The sequence below is a fragment of the Passer domesticus genome, chromosome 3 (assembly GCF_036417665.1).
Source record: "Passer domesticus isolate bPasDom1 chromosome 3, bPasDom1.hap1, whole genome shotgun sequence".
In the NCBI taxonomy this organism is placed as follows: Eukaryota; Metazoa; Chordata; class Aves; order Passeriformes; family Passeridae; genus Passer; species Passer domesticus.
This window is the reverse complement of record NC_087476.1, coordinates 51827248-51849097: the sequence shown is the minus strand read 5'-3', so window position 1 is coordinate 51849097 and position 21850 is coordinate 51827248. Positions and strand designations below refer to the sequence as shown.

Sequence of the window (21850 nt, the reverse complement as noted above, 5' to 3'; positions counted from 1 at the left end):
TGTAGCTGTTTCTATACGTCCCTCCATCCCGTCTCACCACTGAATGTGAGAACTGATCCCAGGACAGTTCATTTACCACGTAACCCCTGTGAGTAGGAGTAGAATATCTACTGCTAACTTGAGGCAAGGACATTTTCTCATTGTGCCCAAGTCATAATCAGAAGAAATTATGGGAAACCTGTGTGTGTCCAGGTTTAGATATCACTTACAAGAACTAAAGCAGTTTTAGATTTTTCAGTTTCCATGTTGTTTTAGGAGCAAGGAGAGAAAAAGGACATCTTACAAAGAAATATTTCTGGTCAGGTTAGGCAGAAAAGATTCCCACTAAAATGAAATCTTCATATAAACTAGGTCAGGAAAATATGTTTACTTTGTTGCATGAAGATTTGTATAAATTTTGCAGTTTCTGCATACTGTGAGTTTCACAGATTTGTTTAAAAAAAACTCCTAAACTGAATCAGGAGCTAAACTTTTGACTTTGAAACAACTTCCAACTAGCCCTAAAAAAAAAATTCAGATTTTCTGTTGCTTAGACTTCTAAAGAATAAATGTGACATTCTTTATCATTTCCATTTGGCAGTGTTTGGTTTTCAAATTGAACATATATGCACATACACATAACTTGTTTTATTTTAGTTCTGTGCATTTTCATAAACTCTGTGATTATCTCTAGTAAATATGACACCCAGATCCCCTGGCTTTTTCCTCCTTAAAGGGAGCAACTGTGTATCTTCCAATACATTTGCCTAAAGACACATATATGTAAGATATTGGTGCATATGTCATCTTTAGCCTGTTTCCCAGAATGAATATTTTGTGCATACAAGGGATGCAGAGGGTACCAACCACTTCTCTTTCTGGCCCCTGTGCTGATGTTGTGGAAAATTGGTTTCAAATTAGATTATCTGACTTCTTCTGCTCTTATATTTTGATTTCAGAATAACAGTCCATCATTGAGGGTGAGCATAAATAGTAACAAAGGAGTAAAGCACAGAGGAAGAAGGGCAGGTGGTAGGACTGCAATGTAAAGTGGTGTGGGATGGGCAATCATGCACATTTAGTTGGTTATGCAAACACCTATGTCTGGGTATAGTCCACAATCTCAGGATCTTGCTACATAAAACAACAAAAGATTCAGACATGATTTTTTCACCATTTATCTCTCTCCCGACATTCCAAAACTAAGACTACTATTTTATTCAATTTGAATAGGAATACAAGTGAAAAAAAAATCCTGACTTCTTCAGGATTGATTAGCTCTGTGCTTCAGGTATTCAGATAATCTATCTCACATCTCAAGCAAGCAGTACAGCTGTCAAAACATAGGTGACCCCAAACATTTAACTGTTCATATAAAATGGAAGTGCTTCAGCAGAAGAGATATAATTAAGAAGAACAAGGGATTTGCCTTAGTATCGTACTTTACTAAGCACTGACCTTTTGTGGGCAGCTGTTTTGTTGGTATGTGAATGTAACTCCTCAGACCATTCTGGTACTCATGAAAGAGTATTTTTGAAGAAACAAGGTTTTGCACAAAATCTCTTTATCAGACTTAGTGAGGAGGATCTACTGAAGAACAGGCTAAAGGAGCAAACAAAGGGCTAGAGGGATGATCAGAAAAACACTGAATAGTTAGCTCAACTATTCAAAACAAACAAGTCAGTGCAAAACATTAAGTTAGTAGAGCTAAAGAAGAAGGGGGCTAAAGCACCGATTGCAAGCTTTGGCTAGAAAAAGCTACCATTTTCAGACAGGTGGGAGGTAAGAAATGTGTTAAGAGTAGAAGGAAGGAAAAAAATCCTGTTGGTGATTTTGCTGTTCAATGAACCATTGCTTCTGCATCGTGTGCATTGGATAAATAGATTCCTTTCCCCACACTTTGCCATAGAGCCAGGTGCTTGTATCTCCTGGGGGGAAGATGAGAAGTGTAAATGCCAGCTCACGTAGCAGAGACAAGGTGACTATAGGTTCACTAGCAAGAGCTGTTTAAGATGGTTTCTGGTTTCATGTGACGATGACATTTACGTAAAGGTATGCTGGCTTGAGGGCACTTTTCTGATAATTTCATTTTTGAGCAATTGACCATATACATAATTCTACAGCTGTGGAATTGCAAGCAGTGCAAGGAAAGATTGCTCAGGTTTTAATATAATTAATCTTACTTTAATTGTTAATATTTTACTTTCTCTAAATGCTTTTAAGAATCTACTTGTTTTCAGTTTTATAAAATCTTTTAAAAAATCATAGAATTTTTGAATTACTTAAATATTTCCATGAATCAGACCCAGAAAAACAAATCTGGTCTGCTTAATATTTTTTTGCATATTGCCTTCATGTATCTAGACTATGTAAAACATTATTATTAAAAAATTTTAGCAGTGTCCTGCAATACTTAGATGAACTTCACAGGTATATGTGATAATTGCGGCAAATCAGAAAAGGGCCCAAAAAAAAATATCCAAGCCAATTTTATTGTTTCGAATTGGTGTCTTATTTGGTTCTGAACTGCAACTAAGAGTCGAAGTGGAGAAAATCACCTAAATTTACCCTCCCCCTTAGTCAGCGGTGAGCTTCACAGGACCCTCCCCAAGCCATATAAGGCCAGGAAGAATGTGCTAAGCACTGAGTGTGCTAAGAATAAAGTTGTACTGGGATGGATAAGGTTACTTTGAACTCTATATTTCATGTTTCCTGACATACCCCCCAAAGAACTGCAATTATGCTAGCAAGGCTGTAGGAGCGTTGAACAGTTCTTTCCCAGTTCCTTTGATTTTTGTTGCCTCTCCATGCATTCCTGTCCTGTTTAAAGCTGTGGTTTTTTACATTTTATTTCTGGTGTGCACGGTTCTGAGGATATTAGACAAATGAGCTGAAGGTTCACTCTGAGGCATGGCTATTTTTGTTAGAAGCTGATACTTTAGACTGAGCTTGAAGTGTTGCCTCTGGAAGGCCTTGGGTTGTTCTGGGAGGCCAGGTCTGCAGAGGAAACAGACATTTCAGGGAGCAGAAAAGAAGAAGGAACACAATTAGAAAAAGCAGAGGACCTCCCTCCTTCTCATTCTGCAAGTCCTGTGAGAGTAAGCAACCCAGAAGTACTATCTAAGCTGCCACAGTGTATCTTGACCTTTTAAACAGAGTATCTCTTACCATCATCATGGCCGAGATAACAGCAGAAGGTACAGTAACTCTTTTCAAATATAATTAACCAAAAATGATATATGCTTTAACAGTATAAGTGAACTGGCATGTCAAAATGATTTGTTGTTCTTAGCAAATAATGTTTTCACTCCAGGATAATTTAATTTTGTTTTCTGCATTAATTTCTATTTTTCTTTCCTGTTTTTTCTTCTCTCTTTTACTTTTTCACTCTTGTAGCCTGACTTTTTACCAGTTATTGAAGCAAGTTGTCTGTACACCTCTAAAAATAGCCTTAGTTTCATTTGCAGAACACCATTATTTAGGCAGCCCCATTAGAGTGATACAAACAGGGAATGTCTGAAGTTAAGGGTTCTATTCTTAAGCCTTTGCTCAGAAAAAAAGCTTTGGTAGTCCCTTATAATCAGAGATTTACCAGAGTCAGAATAGCTTGTTTGCCCTGATTTTTTCCATAGGGAGCACAGATTATTTTTGAACTGTAGATGAAGTTACTGAAGGGTAAAAGGTAAAAATCCCTCTTCTATCCTTATTTAGGTAGACTTCTAAGGGAGTCAGTGAAAATTGTGTTTAAATAAATATGCCAGATGTCAGCCTGCGAAAAGAAAGGCAGTTGTATTAACCAATAAATGCATATTCTAAAATGAGAATGTTTAATGTATTTTAATATTTCCTGACATTCATATTTAAATAACATTTTAGATGCTTAACAATATTTTATCAGCTGAAGTCATAAGGGGGGATATATTTAAAATGCAACCCTCTTTAATACTGAGTATTTTAGTTGAATTTCACTCCAAATTTTTTCCAGTGTTTATATGAATTTAATAACAAAAATGTAATAATGACAAAAATACAAAAAAATGCTTTTAAACAGTCTTCTGAGAGTTACTTTTTTCTTTCAGTGCATGAAAAGTGTAGTTTTCATCTTCCATTTTTATTGTTCATACTTGTAAAATGATCTGCATTAAGTGCTGTTAGAAAGTGATCCTGTTCCTTCTTAAGGGCTGACGTTAGAACTGTGTCAAGTAGTACAATCCTTGCTTGATGTCTGGTTAGCCACATCAGGGAGGCAATGTGATTTTTTAATCAGCAGTTGGACTGATCTATAATTTACTTCTGGCTGCAAATACTGCCAAAACAGGTGGCTCAGCCTGACAGCCCTAACCCAAATACTAACACTGGTTTATTTAGATATTCTTAACAAGGCTGGTTGGAAACATTGGTTATTTTCCAGCTGTTATGAGGCAAATCTGTGAAAAAACCAAATTAGCAAGATTTTTGGTCCAAAATTAATGACAAAAAATATAAGCCTTTACAACCAGTCTGACTCTTCAATCATTTATCAAATTAAAGACAGAAAATTAAAGACTCTAGAAGGAAACAAAAGACCATTGAATGAAAGAAAATAGAGTCTGATTTTTTTAAAATTTTGTTTGTATAGTGTTTTTACAGGAATGTTTTCACAGCTGTAACAGTATATGTCTTCTGTGTGGCTTTTTGTACAAAGCATAGACTTGGATGATAAGGGGCATCAGCTCCCCTGTAAGTAAGCTGACCTTCCACATGACAGGGAAATAAACTGTATAATTAGTTAGTTTGGCTTAGGTTTTTTTGTTTTGGTTTGGTTTGGTTTTTTTCCCATGTACTTGGAATGCACTTGTAGTGATTGACTGATTTTTAAACACTGTATCCACAAGATGGAAATTTTATTTATGGCAAAAAGTAACAATTCAGCCTGGAGCTAATGTTTCACTGCAGTTTGTTTTCCTCTGGGGCTAGTACTGGCACTCGCAACCAAAAAGTTTAGATATAAACTTCAGCAACATATAGTTTGGATAAACAAAAAGCTATTCAACTGCCTGTTACTTCACACAATTTATTTTGTTTTCCACACCACCTCCCAGCCCATGATTTGCTGGGCTCTTCATGACTTTGCTAGGACTAAACCACTTGCTCCTTGCAATAGGTATTTATAACTCTTTTTTCCACTGTCAGTCACAGAGCCAGACTCCTGGCTGCTTGCCTTTGGGGTACCATGCTGACACATCAGAGAGCAGGGCACAACAGCCGTGCAGGCACTGCCATGGACAGTGTGGCTGCTGTTTAGAGATTTAGCCCAAGCCTGGCAGGGTGTGCTGGTGCACATCTCAGGGCTCTCCTTCTGACAGCCTGTGTCAGGGCAAGGATCTATTCAGAGATGAACACAGGCAATGGGGATCTCTTTCAGGTCAACAGCATGAAAATGACAGTGAGATTTAGTAACTCAAATATGTAGCCAAAAAGCAATTACCCTGCACTGACTACTTGCACCAAAACCTACATGTGTTACTTATTCTTTTACACAGTTACAAATTGTTAGTTGTGGAAATACTGGTGAAATGTACACTGTGAAAGACAAAATGAGATCCCTGAAGACAGCAATTCATAAATGTCCTTAGAAAGCTGGCAGGACCCATGTCTCTAGCTGTCAAGTATTTAGGAGAAGATTCCAAAGGATTATCTTCAGCATTCTCATATTACATGTCATTGGGATCACAGAAATGTACTATTAAAAAGTGGAAGTCCTTAAAGTTGTATTTTAAAAAAGTACAAAGAGTCAGTACAGGGACTAAGTACTCTGTCTTTGCAATACTCTCAGGATCTAACATTATTATTAATATTAGTCATATTATTGCAATTGATACTAATTATTGCTCTTGTTATTATTACATTAAGCTGTTACTGAGCATTCTTGTAGCAGCCAGGATCTTTTCTCAGGTCCACTTAAGACTTTGTCTAAAAAGCCATGGGTCTCCAGCTGTGCTACTCCACTGTGTCTATGAACACAGGGATTGGACTGGACACAGTGGCAGATGTAGTTGAAGCTGGAACACGAACAGAAAAAGGCTGACACCTCTGAGAAATGGCTCCTGCCAATGTACAGCTTAATCTGTATGTGCACAACGGCTCCAGCACCAGCCCTATAGCTGGTCCTTTCTAGTCCAATCTCCTGCAGGTCACAGTGCAAGGTTGATGGGCATCCCCTGACACTTCATCCTCCCACGCAGGGAAGAATGAACAGAGACCAGCTCTGCTTGCTGCAATGCTCTGGAGACTGTGCACTGATCTAATCCAGGAAGGTGAGGAGAGGAGAAAGACAAGGTTTCTGTGCCAGCTGTTTGTCTGCCACAACTTATTTCCCCAGTGGAGCAAGAGAGAAGCAGGAGTCAAATAGAAATGTGACAATGAGTCACAGTTTGGTCCTTATTTTGCAGCTGAGTGCTGTGCAACTACATATTTCCTCTGTCTGGGAGTAGGCTGCAAGGAGACAGGCTAGCCCCAAGGCCACACACAGCTTGTCAGTGACAAAATCAAAATTAGCTTCTGCATTTCAGCCCTTTTCTCAGGCTATTGGATAACTATGAAAAGTTTTAAGATGTAAACCATTTCAAAAGGCAAAAATATGTGTATGCTTGAAGATTAACAGACATGAAACTACTAATGTATGAGAAATAACACACAAGAGCCAGAGGATAAAATCCCAATTATTTCTTGAGTGTGATGGTCAGAAGCTAACAGAGGTATTCAATTGGCAAAATGTTTAATGAAGGCACAGTAGAAGCAGAGTCAGATAGCTGTTTCTCATGGTAATTCATGTACTGCTGCTAGATGTGCCGGTTGTGCTGTCTGCAAGAGGGGCCTAGATGAATAAATTGTATTAGATTATTCATTTTGATGACTAAAGGCATAAGAGGTGTTTCTTATCCTCCTTTCTTACTTCTGTTTATGCTTGGAGCTAGGATGTTTATATAGAATCTATTTGCATCTAGCAAATTTTCAAAATGATTCTTTTTCTGCCTTTCAATGTTGATGAGGATGAAGATAGTATACCTATTACAGCAGGGTAAGGAAAATACAACAATTTTAGCTATGATTTTTTGAAATCTGTCTGTTCTTGTTCAGAACAACCTGGTAAAATCAACAGCCTAATTACCCAAAGTAAGAAAAAAAAAAGTCCTAAAACCCAGCTCTGCCTGTGAAAAAGTCTTTGTGGGGAACAAAAGCTCCAAATTCTTACTGAAGTTCCTTAAAATTATAGTTCCCTGTGATTGTGGGCCTGTACAACTGTGCTGGTTTGGCTTCAGCCTTGGTGTTTTCTCATACATAGCCTGTTGAGGCAAGCAGGAGGCCAGATTGATTAGCTTGACTTTTAAGTTCAAGAATTCATGGACAACTCTACTCAAAGCCAATACAGTATTTATGCACCTTCAGTTGGTACAGGGCAACACTTACACACAATCCATTACTTTAGGTAGCCCCTTAGAGAGTCAGGGGATTAGCTCTGGACAGCGCAAAGACTGAAAACCTATAAAGCAGAGGGCCAAGCTAATGCATTGTGCTAGTACATGACAGCCTAAAACTGTGAGTGTACAGTTAGCTCTTGTTGTGGGCAAACAGCTGGACTGTAGGTCTGAATATTTATTTACTTTTTTTTTTTAAGATCACAAAGAACCTTGTGATCTTAAGTATTTGGAGCATATTTTAATGTTACTTATATCATGAGAAATGTTTTTACAATCCTACCAGTGTTTTCAAATTATTGGGAAAATCAGTTACCACTGACCTAAAAATGAAATCTGTGCAACTACTTACATTCTCAGAAATCCCAACCTACAGTTTCAGAGACCTAAACATTGAAATGAAATCTAGTCTAGAAATATTTTGAGACCTTTCACCCATTGCCTGCAATATAAATACTGAGTAAGAGGTAGATTTATTCTCTTTTTACTGCTCAGTTCTGGAAAGCAAAAATTGTTTTATTTTAAAACATTTCATAATACAGGTCTGGCTTCTGTTCAGGACATACTGAGGAGAGAGAAACAAATCAGAGTTACCCCATTTGAAGTAGCTCACCATTTACAGAAATGAAAAGCTTTTTCCTTTCTGATGTTGACAGTCACTGGTTTATTCTCTGTTTTAAAAGACTGAACTAGTGCAAACTATTCATTTTACCAGGTAAACCATATTACAGTATAGAGGGTGAATTGCTTTAAATCCAAATAATTGAAAAGGCTTTTACATCATCGATTTTAAACATGATTTAAATTAACAAACAAGAAACCTGGATTTCAAAATAGCAATTTTCAAGTTTTTTTGCAAATGTCATCTATCATTCTTTTTCCCAAAAGAGACTAATATGGCAACTGAATACAGCCCTTCTCACTAAATCTGTGCCTTTTAGAGAGCAAGATAACCTAATTATCTGTCTAATAAAAAATTCTATATTTTGGGAATAATGTATCTGGATTGTTAGGTTTTTTCATATTAGTTTGGGGTATTTTGTTTTGGTTTTTAATGCTGGAGAATGGTAAATGGTGCATTTCTCTTTTGCTAGATGATGGTTTCATTTTTCTTGTGGTTTCTGTCAAGCTTCATTAGGATGGAAATTTTAATTTAATTGAAATGGTACAAACCCAGCATTTAAAAATTGTTTATATGTGTCTATTTACATACTTAGATAATAGAAATAGGTTAAATAGAAAAAGTCCATTTTAAATATAAGCTCTCTTGATAAGTTGAATGATTTACTAAACAAATATAGTGCTATTTCTAATTAAGGTTCTTGGCCACTGCATCTTATAATATATATATAACTGAGAGAGCTCATTTTCTTTCATGTAATGTTTATGCAAATGTTAGGGAAAAAAATCTACTTTTTTTTTTAATTTCTTTAGTCCTTGATATAAATAAGATAATAATGGAGTACAAATAGTAAAATAAATTGAAATTAGGAACATATTCTTTGCATTTGCAAACAGGTTATACTCTAAAGGAAAGGCTGCCCTAATTTGACTGCTTCTGCTTAGCCATTGAGTTCCAAAAATTCAGTGATTTCTAGTGATTTCTTTAACACTTTTTACAACTGTAATGGCATGATCATAGTTTTTGTTTGTTTGTTTGTTTGGGTTTTTTTTGTTTAAGTAAGTGTGATTTCTATAAACAATAATGGAAAATTGTGGTATTGTGTAAGTGTGGTCCTTAGCACAGGGTTTTCTTAAATTCCATTTTAATTTTAAAGGGCATTTTTAAAAATGACATTTATGGAAAACTTTAGTTTATGATTCAGAAAGCATCAGCAATTATGTTCCCTTCCTATATTCCCCCACTGCAGCCTCATTTTAGTGGGTCTTAAAGAGAAGGATTGTTGAGAGTAATACTGAAATATCTTCAGAGAGGTGAAGATATTTTTTACTGATTAAAAGCAAACCAAAGGTGAGGTCAAAGAGAACTTGCAGAGACAGGCAGCCTTCATATTCTTGCTGCTTTACATTGACAGATCAGACTGGTCATGCTGTACATGAAGTCTATAAGCAAGAAGTAAGATATAAAGTCATTGCATATAAACACTTATCTTAAAGCTATGGACAGCCAGCAGTGCTTTTTATTCATATGATCCCACTATCATGTTCTCTTATCAACTTTAAACATTTTTCTAAAATATTTAATATTTTAATTGTATCCTTGTACCTTTATATAGTATGTCTTTCTTCAGTGCAAGACGTACTACATATGGAACAAACCATTCAGACTTTAGATTCCGTTGCATTGGAACAAGCCATTCAGACTTTAGATTCCTGAGTAGGAGTGTGTTTAAGCTCTATGTGGTAAAAAGGGACCAGAAGGATTTAGCTTCTGGTTTTTTTCCTAATATGTGCCTACAGCACAGTTGATTTATGTAAGAAAGTCTATTTCGGGAATTGTGAAGCAAGTACATGGCTACCAAATATTTGACTAATGGTAGAGATAGTGACACCAATAGGTGGCAGAAATACCAGAGGACACTGCTGACAGATCTTATTTTGTCCCATGCTCTGTCCTTTTCTTCATAGCCTTTGATATTTTTTGTCCCTCTACTCTAAATGCAAAACATAATGAGTCAAACATAATAAAGCACACTATTAAGCAGCTACATTATTCTTTAGACTCATTATATTTTGAGTAAAAGAGATGAGCTAACAAAACAGGTTGTGCATTGTAGAGGAGGCTAAAGAGAAAAAAAACATAGGAGATGCATTTTTTTTTAAAATCCCAAATAGTTCATATGCTAAAAATTACCTATGTTATACTTTCACTCAAATCAGTTCAGTTGCTTAAAATCATAGTCAGTGCTGAGCTTTATCCTTACAAATCAGAATGAAAAAGCTGTGGCTTTAAGTCTTGAATAAGCCTCACTTGAGTCCAGGGGCAGATTTGACCTTCTTTTAGAATAAGCCTGAGAGCACAGTATGATCTTGTATCTAGTCTAGAAGTTCTGCTTGGTGCCATGCAAAGGCATTTACCATAAGAAAGGAAACTATTAAATGCCAGGCACAGAAAAACTTTCTCACTGGAGAAGTCTCCTCTTTGTGTCTTCAAAGATAGTTTTAAAAAATCCTTTACAAATATGTAATGAGTAAAGACCTGCTACTCCCTCTATGTGCTTATGTTCTCACAACTTCAAAAGTATCTCTGTACCTTTGCCTGGAGTCAAATTGTCAAAGGCACAATGAATCTAAGCCTTTGTAGCCTCCTTTGGTATGTAAATGAACTCAATTTTTTCCTATATTCCATTATGTAGATTTAAGTTGTGGTTCTCTGTACATGTCAGGAAGGCTAAATCTTGTTTCAGTCTTTGCTGAAAGGGCTATTCACAATTGACACAATTACCATAAATATAGTTTTCTGGTAACAATTTTACTGTTTTAGAGGCATAATTTAATACATCTATTCAAATGTTAAGGTCCTTATTTTGCACTGACCTTTTCCTCCTATAGCAGGTAGGACCTTAATTTTGACTTCAGTTCTATCCGTGCAACTCTCACTGAAGTCAGCTGTATTAGTACATGAACACATCAGGTGTAGGATACACCTTAACACCCCAAAATGGTGATAACCCAAGTATAAGGTGCAGTTCAGGTTATAGGCATTGAATGGTTTATAATCCCAATATTTAAACTGTAACTGCAACATAAAAGTTTAGTATAATTTCAATGGCTTTTTCTAAGGAAAACATTAAAACTCTCTTTTTCCTAGAAGTTTATTGCCTCACCATTCATGATAGGAGTAGAAAATGTGAGCATTTTCCAGGGAAGCATCTAAAGTTAGACTGACCTTTTAATATATTTACTGTTGATTTGGTTTGTTGGGGATTTTTTGGTTGTTTGCTTTTTTTTTTTTTTTTACCAGGAGTGTTAGTATAACACTATTATAGAAAAGATCTGCGGTAGATGTTGAATGTGAACCTTGCCTGTCTGGGACCTCTCCATGACTAGAAGGCTGACTGCATCGTATGAGTTGGAGCAGAAACACTATTATTTACTCTAAATTTACCTCAAACATTATTAAGTCCATGAAGATGTTCTTTTGCAGTAGAAAGTGAATTCTGAGAACACAACTTTTTTTGCTGATTCAGAAATGGAAGGGCACAAAAACCTTTACTCTTTGTTTTTAATCAGTAAATATGCTTGACAAAATTTTAACCTTAGTAAGAGGCATGAAAACTTAAAACTAAATACAAGCTTTTTTTTTTCCCCTGCAAAAAAACCCCCGCCGTATTATCAGATACTCAAGCAGAATTAATCCATGTGAGATATATTTATGCTAAAATGGATCTCTTATTCTAACATTGTGATTTTAAATTCATTGAATACATAGAAGCCACGTGAAATGCTCTGGAGAACGTAGGGCTCTACTCTGCTGTTAGCAAATCAGATGAAGTAATGAATTTCCAGATCAGTAGAAGTGAAAACTCTTCCAACTTACTCCCTCCCGTTCTTCCCCTTCCAGACATAAGTGCAGTGTGTCCCTCTGCTCAGACACACAGCTCCATGTCTATTCCTTTCATTTATCACAAGGGAGATATCCATAGATTTTGTAATACAACTTGATTGTATTTTGCCTGCAAGTTCCTATTGAACCAGAAGTGTCCAGGGATGTGTTGTTTTCTTTGTACAGAGGTCATGTAAGAACAATCACAAGGGAAATTTTGCTAGGTCAACTATACTCTAGAAAGAAAGGAACTTTGAAAATTATGTGGAAAACAGCTACAGATATATGAGAACACAATTTTGGGAAATGTTGGCAAGGTTAGCTATTGATGAGGTTTTAGCATACATTTGAAATTAAAATTAAATGTGAATAAAAGTGTGCATATGTAGATATTAGTGCATTGGGAAGGGGAATCAGCAATTTTTGCCTGAGTTAATGAATTAAGATAATTTTAACTATACAGAAAAAAAACAGTGATGTGAAATAGGATTTTGTCTTAGAAAATAATTAGTAGAAAATTAATTTTAAGCATATATTTGCCATTGTTTAATTCATCAATCAGGATAGGCAAATTTATTTCATACTGTGAATGCTAAGGGCAGTTTCACAAACGGAAAAGTTAGTCAGTTGTAAAATTAACTTTTACAACATTGTTGCTATTCACTCTTCAGTATGTCATTCTAAGTATAGATCAGAAATAATGGCACATCTGTGAAGGCTGTCAGGACTATAAGGTGGCCCTGGATCTAATTTTTTTCCCCTGTGGTAGTGCTTAGGTCAGGGCTACTTTGGTCTAATGACTAGGCTTTATGTAGCTAGAAACAGCCTCTACACTAGAATCCTGAAATAATTTAAAGATTCTTCTATTTCCTTAATATTTTATTGAATAAAATCATTTGGGCAATTATTTTAAGCTTCAATGTGCTACTAAAGTGAATATTAAACTACACAAATGTCCAAAAGCATCCTCCCTTCCCTGGAGAAAATGAGGTTCTGGGGAGACCTTCATTCTCTATTCCTGAAAGGAGGTTGTAGTGAGATGGGGTTCAGCCTCTTCTTACAGGCAACAAGTGACAGGACAAGAGGAGATAGCCTCTAGCTGCAACAGGGGAGGTAAAAGCTGGACTTCAGGAGAATTTCTGCACTGTAATACATTGGAATGGACTGCCCAGGGAGGTGTGGAGTCTAACCCTGGAGGTGTTCAAGATAAAACTGGACATGGCAACTAGCACCATGGTCTAGTTGGCAAGGTGGGGATCAGAAAGTTTGAACTCGATGATCTCAGAGATCTTAACCCTAAATTACTTTGTGATTCTGTGATTAAATTCTGGAGAATATTTTTAGTGCTTACTTGTGCTGTTCTGATATCTAAATCATGCTTTATATTTTGCATTCCATGACTGGGTTTTTTACATGAGTAACACAAAGAAAAGTGATTATTGCACCCTTCATTCTCCTGGAGATGACCACATCTGGTAGGTTTCAGGACCTATGAGATTCCTCACCACCCCCTGCCAAAGCCATTTGCAGTGGGATGCCTCTCCTTCCAGTGCTGGATGGCTGTGGTTCTCCCATGTCCCCAGGTACAAGGAAGCAGGCAGCTGAGCTCGTGCTCCCCATAGGCACACACCTCTCCAACCCACCTTCATGCCTCACTTTCCCCAACTTTTGTACTCCCATTAATCATCCTGTCTATTAAATCTTAGTTCTGCTACCTCAAATCAGTGCAACTTCAATCAGAACAGGCAGCACAGTACTTCTTAATTCTTGTAGTTACAGTGTTTTTGAGTTTATTCTCAAATATCAGAAATCTTCATATTCTGAAATATGTTTTCAGCATAGCAGAAATTTGTCTTAGATATTGCAAACCTTATATAAAATTTTAAATAACCCTCTCCATCATTCTCTCTGTGGTACTGAGACACTTGGAGCTGTGAATGCAGAATATTTATTTGCAAATATCATGAAGTTGTAATCATTGATTCCTTGTATCTACAGACTCTGCCACTTTCCCCTCTGTTCTTTCATCAAGCTGTTTACATATTCTTGGCATTTCTCAAATGTGAATATAATTTTAACTTCCAGATGCTCCATCCTCCCCTGAAAATGCCCAGGTAGGCAGATATGAATTACATCTTCTTTTGAAAACAGATGTACATTGGTTGCATTGGAGCAATTCCAGTGTCAGTCTTGTCCCACTGGAGGAAGCAGCTGTTCTTCAGGTGAAACTATTTAACTAAGAACAAAAAAACACCTTATAAATTTTCTGTTTTCTAGCCCAGAAACCTAATTTTTAGCCAATTCCACATCTCAATTTTTCTATGTTTGTGCAAATAAGCAGGAAGGGAGACCTTTCCTCTTGTCCTGCACAATGTCTGCAAAAAAATTATGCAGAAGTCTGAATTCTGAGTCTTGTGGACACACTGGACATAAAAATAGTGATGATTAATATTAGGTTCCTATGTTAAAAAATAAAATGAAATAGTGACATAAAAGCTTGTAAGTCCTTAAAAAATTCTCTGGATTTTCTTCCCACTCTGACTACTCATTTTCTCAGTTGCCCGGTGAACAGCTTGTAGTTTGTTATGTAGTATGGAAATCAATCTCTGATCTGCAAAAAACTCAACCAAGCAACAAACCCAAAAAACAACAACAGGTTTTCTTCTTTTGTACAATAGTAGGTATAAAAACAAAGCAAATATATAAAGTGTGATAAAAAAAATAGTATTTAGAAAAGCTTGTGAAGTCATGGTCATACACCATCTTCTCTTCTCTTCTCTTCTCTTCTCTTCTCTTCTCTTCTCTTCTCTTCTCTTCTCTTCTCTTCTCTTCTCTTCTCTTCTCTTCTCTTCTCTTCTCTTCTCTTCTCTTCTCTTCTCTTCTCTTCTCTTCTCTTCTCTTCTCTTCTCTTCTCTTCTCATGCAAGCAATACCAAAGCCCCTTCTCTTTTAGGGTGTACTTTAATTAAGTAAATATAAAATAAGCATGAGCTACATTAACACACTTTAAATCTGAATATGCTGTGTATTCTGCAAACAGAGAAATGAAGGTGTCAAAATATTCAGACTTTGTGATCTTCACTGAAGAACTGCACTCAGTCTTAAAGTTGAAGTTGTAGAAGCATATTGTAAAATTCAGAAACTTCAGGGTTTTTTGAAAGCACATTTTAATACAGTAGCTATCTCAGTAGTTTCCTCACTAAAACAATTTTCTTTTTTTCAGTTGTCTCTAAAGAATATACAAGTGACACCAACCTTCCCATAGATTGAACTGGTTCAAGTTAGTGTAAATGAAAACTCAGCTATACTAATATATAAATATATAAATATATAAACTAATATATTCAGCTTTTATAGAATGCATTCTCTATACACCAATTCTTGAAGATAACATTCCAACCTTTTTCCTATCTTGGTCCCATTTTTATTCCACTTTTGGTGTTTACTGTAAACTCTTTTACATTTGCCAACTCATTGAATATTTCCAGTCAATGCCTTGAAACAGCCTTTGTTGCTATTACTAATAACAAAATCCTTGTTGTCTTTAAGGTTTTGTAGAGAATAATTTCACTTTGCCTAATTATATTAGTCTTCAAAAAGTAGATACATTTACATAGGCCTTTAATGAATGTTGTCTGCATGAAATTTTCTAAAACTCTGAATTTGGTTTTGGAAAAGATTCCCCTGTTTTCAGCAACAGTCAGGACTATCTATGTTGGCTTTCAATCTTTCCACTTCTTTCATGCCTTTCATTATTTTAATTGAAAGAATCAAGGTTTTCTGCCACATCAAATATAGAAATATTGCCTTTTATTCTCACAATGATTGAATCACTTTGAATAGAACTAGAACTGTAGTGGTGTCTCATCAGCTGAAAAAGAACAGTACGCATTCCATGTGAAAAAGCACATATTTTGAGTATTTTATTAACATTTAGTACCTTTCTGATTTACTTTTGGTTGAAGAAATATAACTTTTGTTTTAGCTTTACAACTTAAATGCCAGGGCCATGAAGAGGAAAGATAAGGAAATAGTAAATTATTTTATTCTTCGATGATTTTATAACCAGAATTTAATGAAGACTTTTTTGGACATAGATATTAATAATGTGAACTTCCAAACATACAGACTATTAATTTTCTGTGGATCTCTTGTACAAATATCATTTTAATGGCTTGTATGCTTCTGAAGATATCATCAGAATTTATTCCATATAAAAGTTACCTGCCAAAATAGCACTATATGAATCTGCAAATGCTTCAGCGCTCTAATTCTTTTTAATCTATACTTCCTTCTGAAAATAGTAGCTCCTGACAAAGGTGATGTGAATTGAAGGATCAGTTTGGACAGAAATACAGAAATTATAAAAATCATGCCAATATTTCTCCATGACAAATAGATCTTACACTTTTTTATACATGCAGACTTGTTATCAACATTTTCAATACTTGATCATGGGAATGGTGACTTTATCAAGCCCTTGATGTCTAATGGTCTTCTATGTCCATTTGTGTAGTGGTTTAGTAGGGAATAGCACCCTCTGAAGAGTAAATACCAAAGAGATTTTTCATGTAGTGCTCCAGGTCTGAACATTTGCAAATGGAATGAAGACCACCTAGTCTATGCATGCCTATTTGTGGTCAGGGAAAATGTTACAGTTCTTTCTTATAACTCATATCTCATTGATGTCCCTTAAGAACTAATGCTGCTCCTGCCCAGTTCAGCAAGATAATAAAAACAAACTGTTGATCTGGACTGTTGTTCAGGCTCAGCTGTATGTGAGACTGATATCTCACTGCCACGGTTTCCAGTGATGTAAAAACCCTTTAGCTTTTCTCCACTTACCTGTCAGAAGTACCCTGCTGGTTCAGGTCCTGAGGAGTGCACAGGATGCTGTGCAGTATGTAAGTTCTTTAAGATCATCCTGTAGAGTTTATTCCACACTTTCTGCATAACACTTGGCCTAAGGTCTAAATAAAGCACTATCTTAAACAAACAAAAAAACCCAAGCCAAACAAAGAAGGAAACAAACCAACCAAACAAACAAAACACCACCAAAACCCACCAAACCAGAAAACCACAAACCAAACCCAGAAATAATTACTACAATGTCTTAAGGCCTTCCTTTATTTCATATTGTGAATGCTACTCATTTTTACTCATTCAATTATGTTAGATACATCCTGTGTGTTTTCTTGTCTTCCACTGTAAGAGTTTAATAGAATTGTGAATGTGTTGCAGCTCTGGGGGCACGGATTGTGTTAGTGAGAGGAAGATTATCAGTTACGTGACCAGAAGAATATAGTAAATGTAAGCTGTAAGGCTGAAATATTGACTGTAAAGTAAGTGTTAATTTTCAATAGATGTGAAAGTATGCATTTTTAAATTATTAGCACTTACATTATTACAGCTAAAGTTGCATTCTATTGATATAATAGAAAAGGAAATTAATAAAGAAAGGTTAGATGATGAATAGGCCTTTGACTAGAATATAACAGCCAGCAAAATCTTGCAAACATGTAGGCAGAATAACTAAGTCACTCTCAAAAGCTTTATTAAAAATTTAGAAAGGACCATCAACTCCTGCTACAGAGAACATCTCTATGTCTTTTCATTTTACTGGCAAAGTTGTGAGCTGAAACCACTGTACTAATACTAAAGAAATATCAGACAATTGCTTTAAAGTTTCCTGACATTAGAAAGTTGCAGTAGCTTAGGTATTCTTAAAATCCAAGCAGAAAATGTTCAAGGAAATTTATACACATGCTGAATGTGTAGAAAAAGCTTAAAAAAAAAAACCTGAGGAAGACAACTACAATCACGGGAAGCCTCTGTTATGTTTAGTATAGAGGAGCAGTCAGCCAGAAGTTAGGAGATTCCCATTGCTTCTTTTTTTTAAGAGTGAAAATAATATGGCTTTTCAAGGAGTGTGAACTGGAGGGAAGATAAATATTAGAAGACTGGGGCAACTAAATCCAGATTTGAATATCTATAAAAATACACAAAATACAATTTCACAATTTAAATATGATGTGAGACTATGTGAAGATTTAGTAAATAAGGGAACATTGTGTTTATATGGACACATTGGAGCATAATTAGAAAACTTGTGAACAAAGCACAGGTTGTTTGGGAAACAATACCAACTACCATCTCTATTTCATCTGTATGAAAAAAAAGGGATTTTCTGTTAGTTGGAGATCATTAGGGCAAAATTAGGACAAACAAGCACAAATAACCTTTTCATGACTGAACTTCACATAGGTATGCAACTTTGTTCTTGTCTTCTCCTATCCCAACAACAGTCAGAGAGCAAAGCACAAAATAACGAAGGTCAAGGCAAGATGCCAGGAACATTACAGAGGTCCTGCAAGTGTCTGATGCTCGTGCAAGGCGCTCAGGCTGGGTGGAAACTTTGCAGCACCTGCTGTTACTGTGGGCTAGGAATACTGGAGCTACATGGATCTGCTCTACAGAGAATGTGGGGAGGTGTTACAACTCGTGAAGCATGGCTGAATGTTTTTGTGATGACTTTGTGCATGTTTGCAGCAGATGCTAAAGATTAGTTGATTTAGAATCCATGGGAGGTTATAAGGAAGCTATCATTCCAACCAGGTCAAATTTTTTCCTTGATGTAGCTCACTTTCAGTTCCAGTTAGCAATAATAACATGGAGGGGCCTTCTCAAGATGGTGGTTTTTGTTTATTTTAACTTGAAATAAAATCTTTTGAACTGTGCTGAGGCAAAGCTTTAACATTATGAAAGCTTTCAGGTCTGATCATGTCATTAAAACAAGTGCAAAGTTTTTCTTCTCTTCTGAGTTCTGAGGACTGCTCTGCTAAAGTCTTCTTTCATGTTATTTAGTCTTCCACTGCCAAATTAGGTTAAACCCTATGTCTAACATTGTAAAGCAGACACAGGAATTGTGAGAGCTATGAACTTCAGAAAAATTCACATTCCAAAAATATAAGGAAATGGATTCCCCATCCATACATAGGGAAGAGAGCTGTCCAGAAAGAGGAACTCAGACATTCCAACAGGTTTTTTTTTTTCATTTTTATTCCAATGTTGACTAGAAAAGTGCAATGAAAGTCAATTAAAATTACTGATAAATTTGCAACATTCTATGCTGTTGAAGACTCTGGAGCACAAGCCTTATGAGGAGCATCTGAAGGAATTTGGGGTTATTTAGCCTGGAGATAAGGAGGTTCAGGGGAGACCTTATTGTTCATTAAAACCACCTGAAAGGAGGCTGTAGCCAGGTGGAGTTTGGTCTCTTCAAACAACAAGCAATGGTATGATACGAAATGGCCTTAAGCTTTGCCAGATGAGATTTAGGTTTGATATTAGGAAAAAATATCTTCATGGAAAGAGAGGTTAAGTAGTAGAACAGGCTGTCCAGAGAAATGGAGGAGTCACAATTCCTGGAGGGCTTTAAAAGATGTGGCACTGGGGAACACAGTCTAGTGGTGGCCCTGGCAGTCCTCAGACTTCTTGAAGGATTCTCTGATTCAGTGCTCTGCACAAGAACGTGTAGTTTGAATTTCTTTTCTAGAATTTTGAACCTTTTACTAAGATAATTTTATAAATATGTCTCTCAATAGAAAATAATTTGTACTTCACATAAACTTATAATTAATGTACTCTTCCTGGTTTGGGTTATGTGTTTAGAAGCCTAATGTAAGTAGGGTAAAGAAATATTTTAGACATATGGAGAGATTTTTAAAATATCTCATCTTTTGCTTTAGGAATTTTTCATTCAGAATATTTTTATATTATCTGTCACTGAATAAGGACTGTTTATAAAGTTAAAGGACTGTTAGCCTACAAGTAAAACTTTCATGTGAATAATTTTCAGAATTAAGATGGCACTTCTCTCAGGCACTTAACCACTAAACCATGGATCTAAATTTTTCTATTCTCCTGAGGCCTAAAGCCCATACTAAAAATATCCTCTTTGATTATACCTTTTATATGGATAAATTTTTATATTTTCAATGACATAGAGAAAAAGCTATTTTTTAAAATTTTATATTTCAACAATTTTATAAAGAAAAAGATTATATATTCACATTAGGAATTTGTTCTGTAGTACTATTCAGAATTTTTTGCTTAGTGAAAAAATCTTTTTTTCATTTCTTTATATGAAGATGAATAATACTGAATGTTATGACATATATACTTGAAAAAAAACATAAATAGGGATTTGTGTCTACTGTGTCAGATGGAAAAATGAGTTAGCATCTTTTGTAGGAAACAGGAAAACCTTGAATAATAATCAGTTGATAACTGCCAATTCTTTCTCTGTAAATCACAAAAAATTTTATAAAACCATTATCATACACCAGAAAAGACCGAGCAAAGAGAATATCATACCTAATAATATACACCAAAAAAAAGTACTTTAATAGACTTAATTTCTTGATATGTTCCATAAATATTCCTATGGCTATCACACAACTTAGATGGCATTTCAAGTTAGAGTTGACATAGAAATTGGACCTTCACTCATAGTTTGGAAATGAAACAAAGAGCCTTTTTAGGTGCACACATCAAAGTGTTCCTTTTCAAGTACAATTTTTTGCAGGAAAACTTCATAACAGACACCCAAAAGCTGAATTTGCATTCCATAGCTTCTTTTGCCAAGTGGGCGGGGAGAGGTGGGGAACTGTACTTACTTGTGCATAGATTTTAACCCAGATTTTCCTGTAATTTCAAATTTTATTTTAAATGTCATATGAATATCTCACTTCCTAATGGGGGATAGTTCTAGGAATTATTATAAATATTGACTCAATTTCTGGAGCCAGATAATGTAGCCAGGTACTCACTTCTTGCATTTATCACTGGGATAAGTTACAGAACCAAATTTCATATTTATGTGAACTGTTGAAGTCTTTATTATAACATTTTGTCTACTCTGCAGAGATCTGAAGAGGTGTGATAGGAAGATTCAAAGGGTAAATCTCTATAATAAATAGGTCTGGGACCTGATAGCCAGGTCACAGACACGAGTCCCTAACCCAACCTTTTTGGTTGAATAGCCTTTAGGCTATTCATTATGTTTCTAAGGAATTCTCTTGCTTTTTTTCTTTTTTTGGAATGGAACAGTGTGAAAATTAGCAATATTATATGATCTCTGGACTTAGGTATGGGTACAAGACAGATTCATTGATAGACTCATTTGTTGTTACTTTACTTGCGGCTAAATCTTGCATGTTGCTAGCAATTTCTATAACCTAATCATGACCTCGTTTTGCAGAGAGGTATTGATTGATTTGGGCTAGCAGGATGAAGGATGCAGAGAGTGGATACAGTTACTGAAGGAATTTTTTGTTTTTCCTCAGGTAGCCTTCAAAGAATCCTAAATTTTCTTGGGATTTTTCAGTGTGTACATGAGGTTCCACAAAAACATCTGCATAGGGAGAAAAAGAGAAAAGAAAATGTACCTAGGGCTCTGTACCTGTACATGAATATTATGTAGCGATTTTTCTCATTAAACTTACATTGAAAAGTTTTTCCCACATTCCAAAATTTGTTCAGAGTATAATCCTTAATAAAATGGATTAAAATATGGCTAAATTATGATAGCTGGTTCAGGAATGAGTCTCAACAGTCTCAAAAATATCCAGTTTTTCCAGATTACTTAATATTGATTTGAAATAAAGTTTTCTTCTAAGATGTGATCATCTGGCATAAGGTTCTATTAAATAAATCTTTGTAAAATAGTGTAAGGATTTCTCAGCTCTTGAGGATTTCAGAATACATGTTAGATGACAGGTGTGTTGTGAATATGAACCCTCAACAAAGATCAACTGTCTCAATGTGACAGCATATCCTCCATGTCTCAGCTGCCCTTAGAGATCATGCCTTTTTCCAAATAAAAATTAGAGACAAATGATATTAAT

General features: G+C 35.6%; 1 protein-coding gene across 1 annotated transcript in view; it reads left to right on the top strand.

Annotated features, from left to right (window-relative positions):
- The window catches only part of TRDN (triadin), a 226517-nt gene that overhangs the window by 4671 nt on the left and 199996 nt on the right, over window positions 1-21850 (top strand). Inside the window, 1 exon segment of the mRNA XM_064415775.1 lies at window positions 1958-1967. Within this exon segment, the coding sequence (XP_064271845.1) occupies window positions 1958-1967 (10 nt within the window).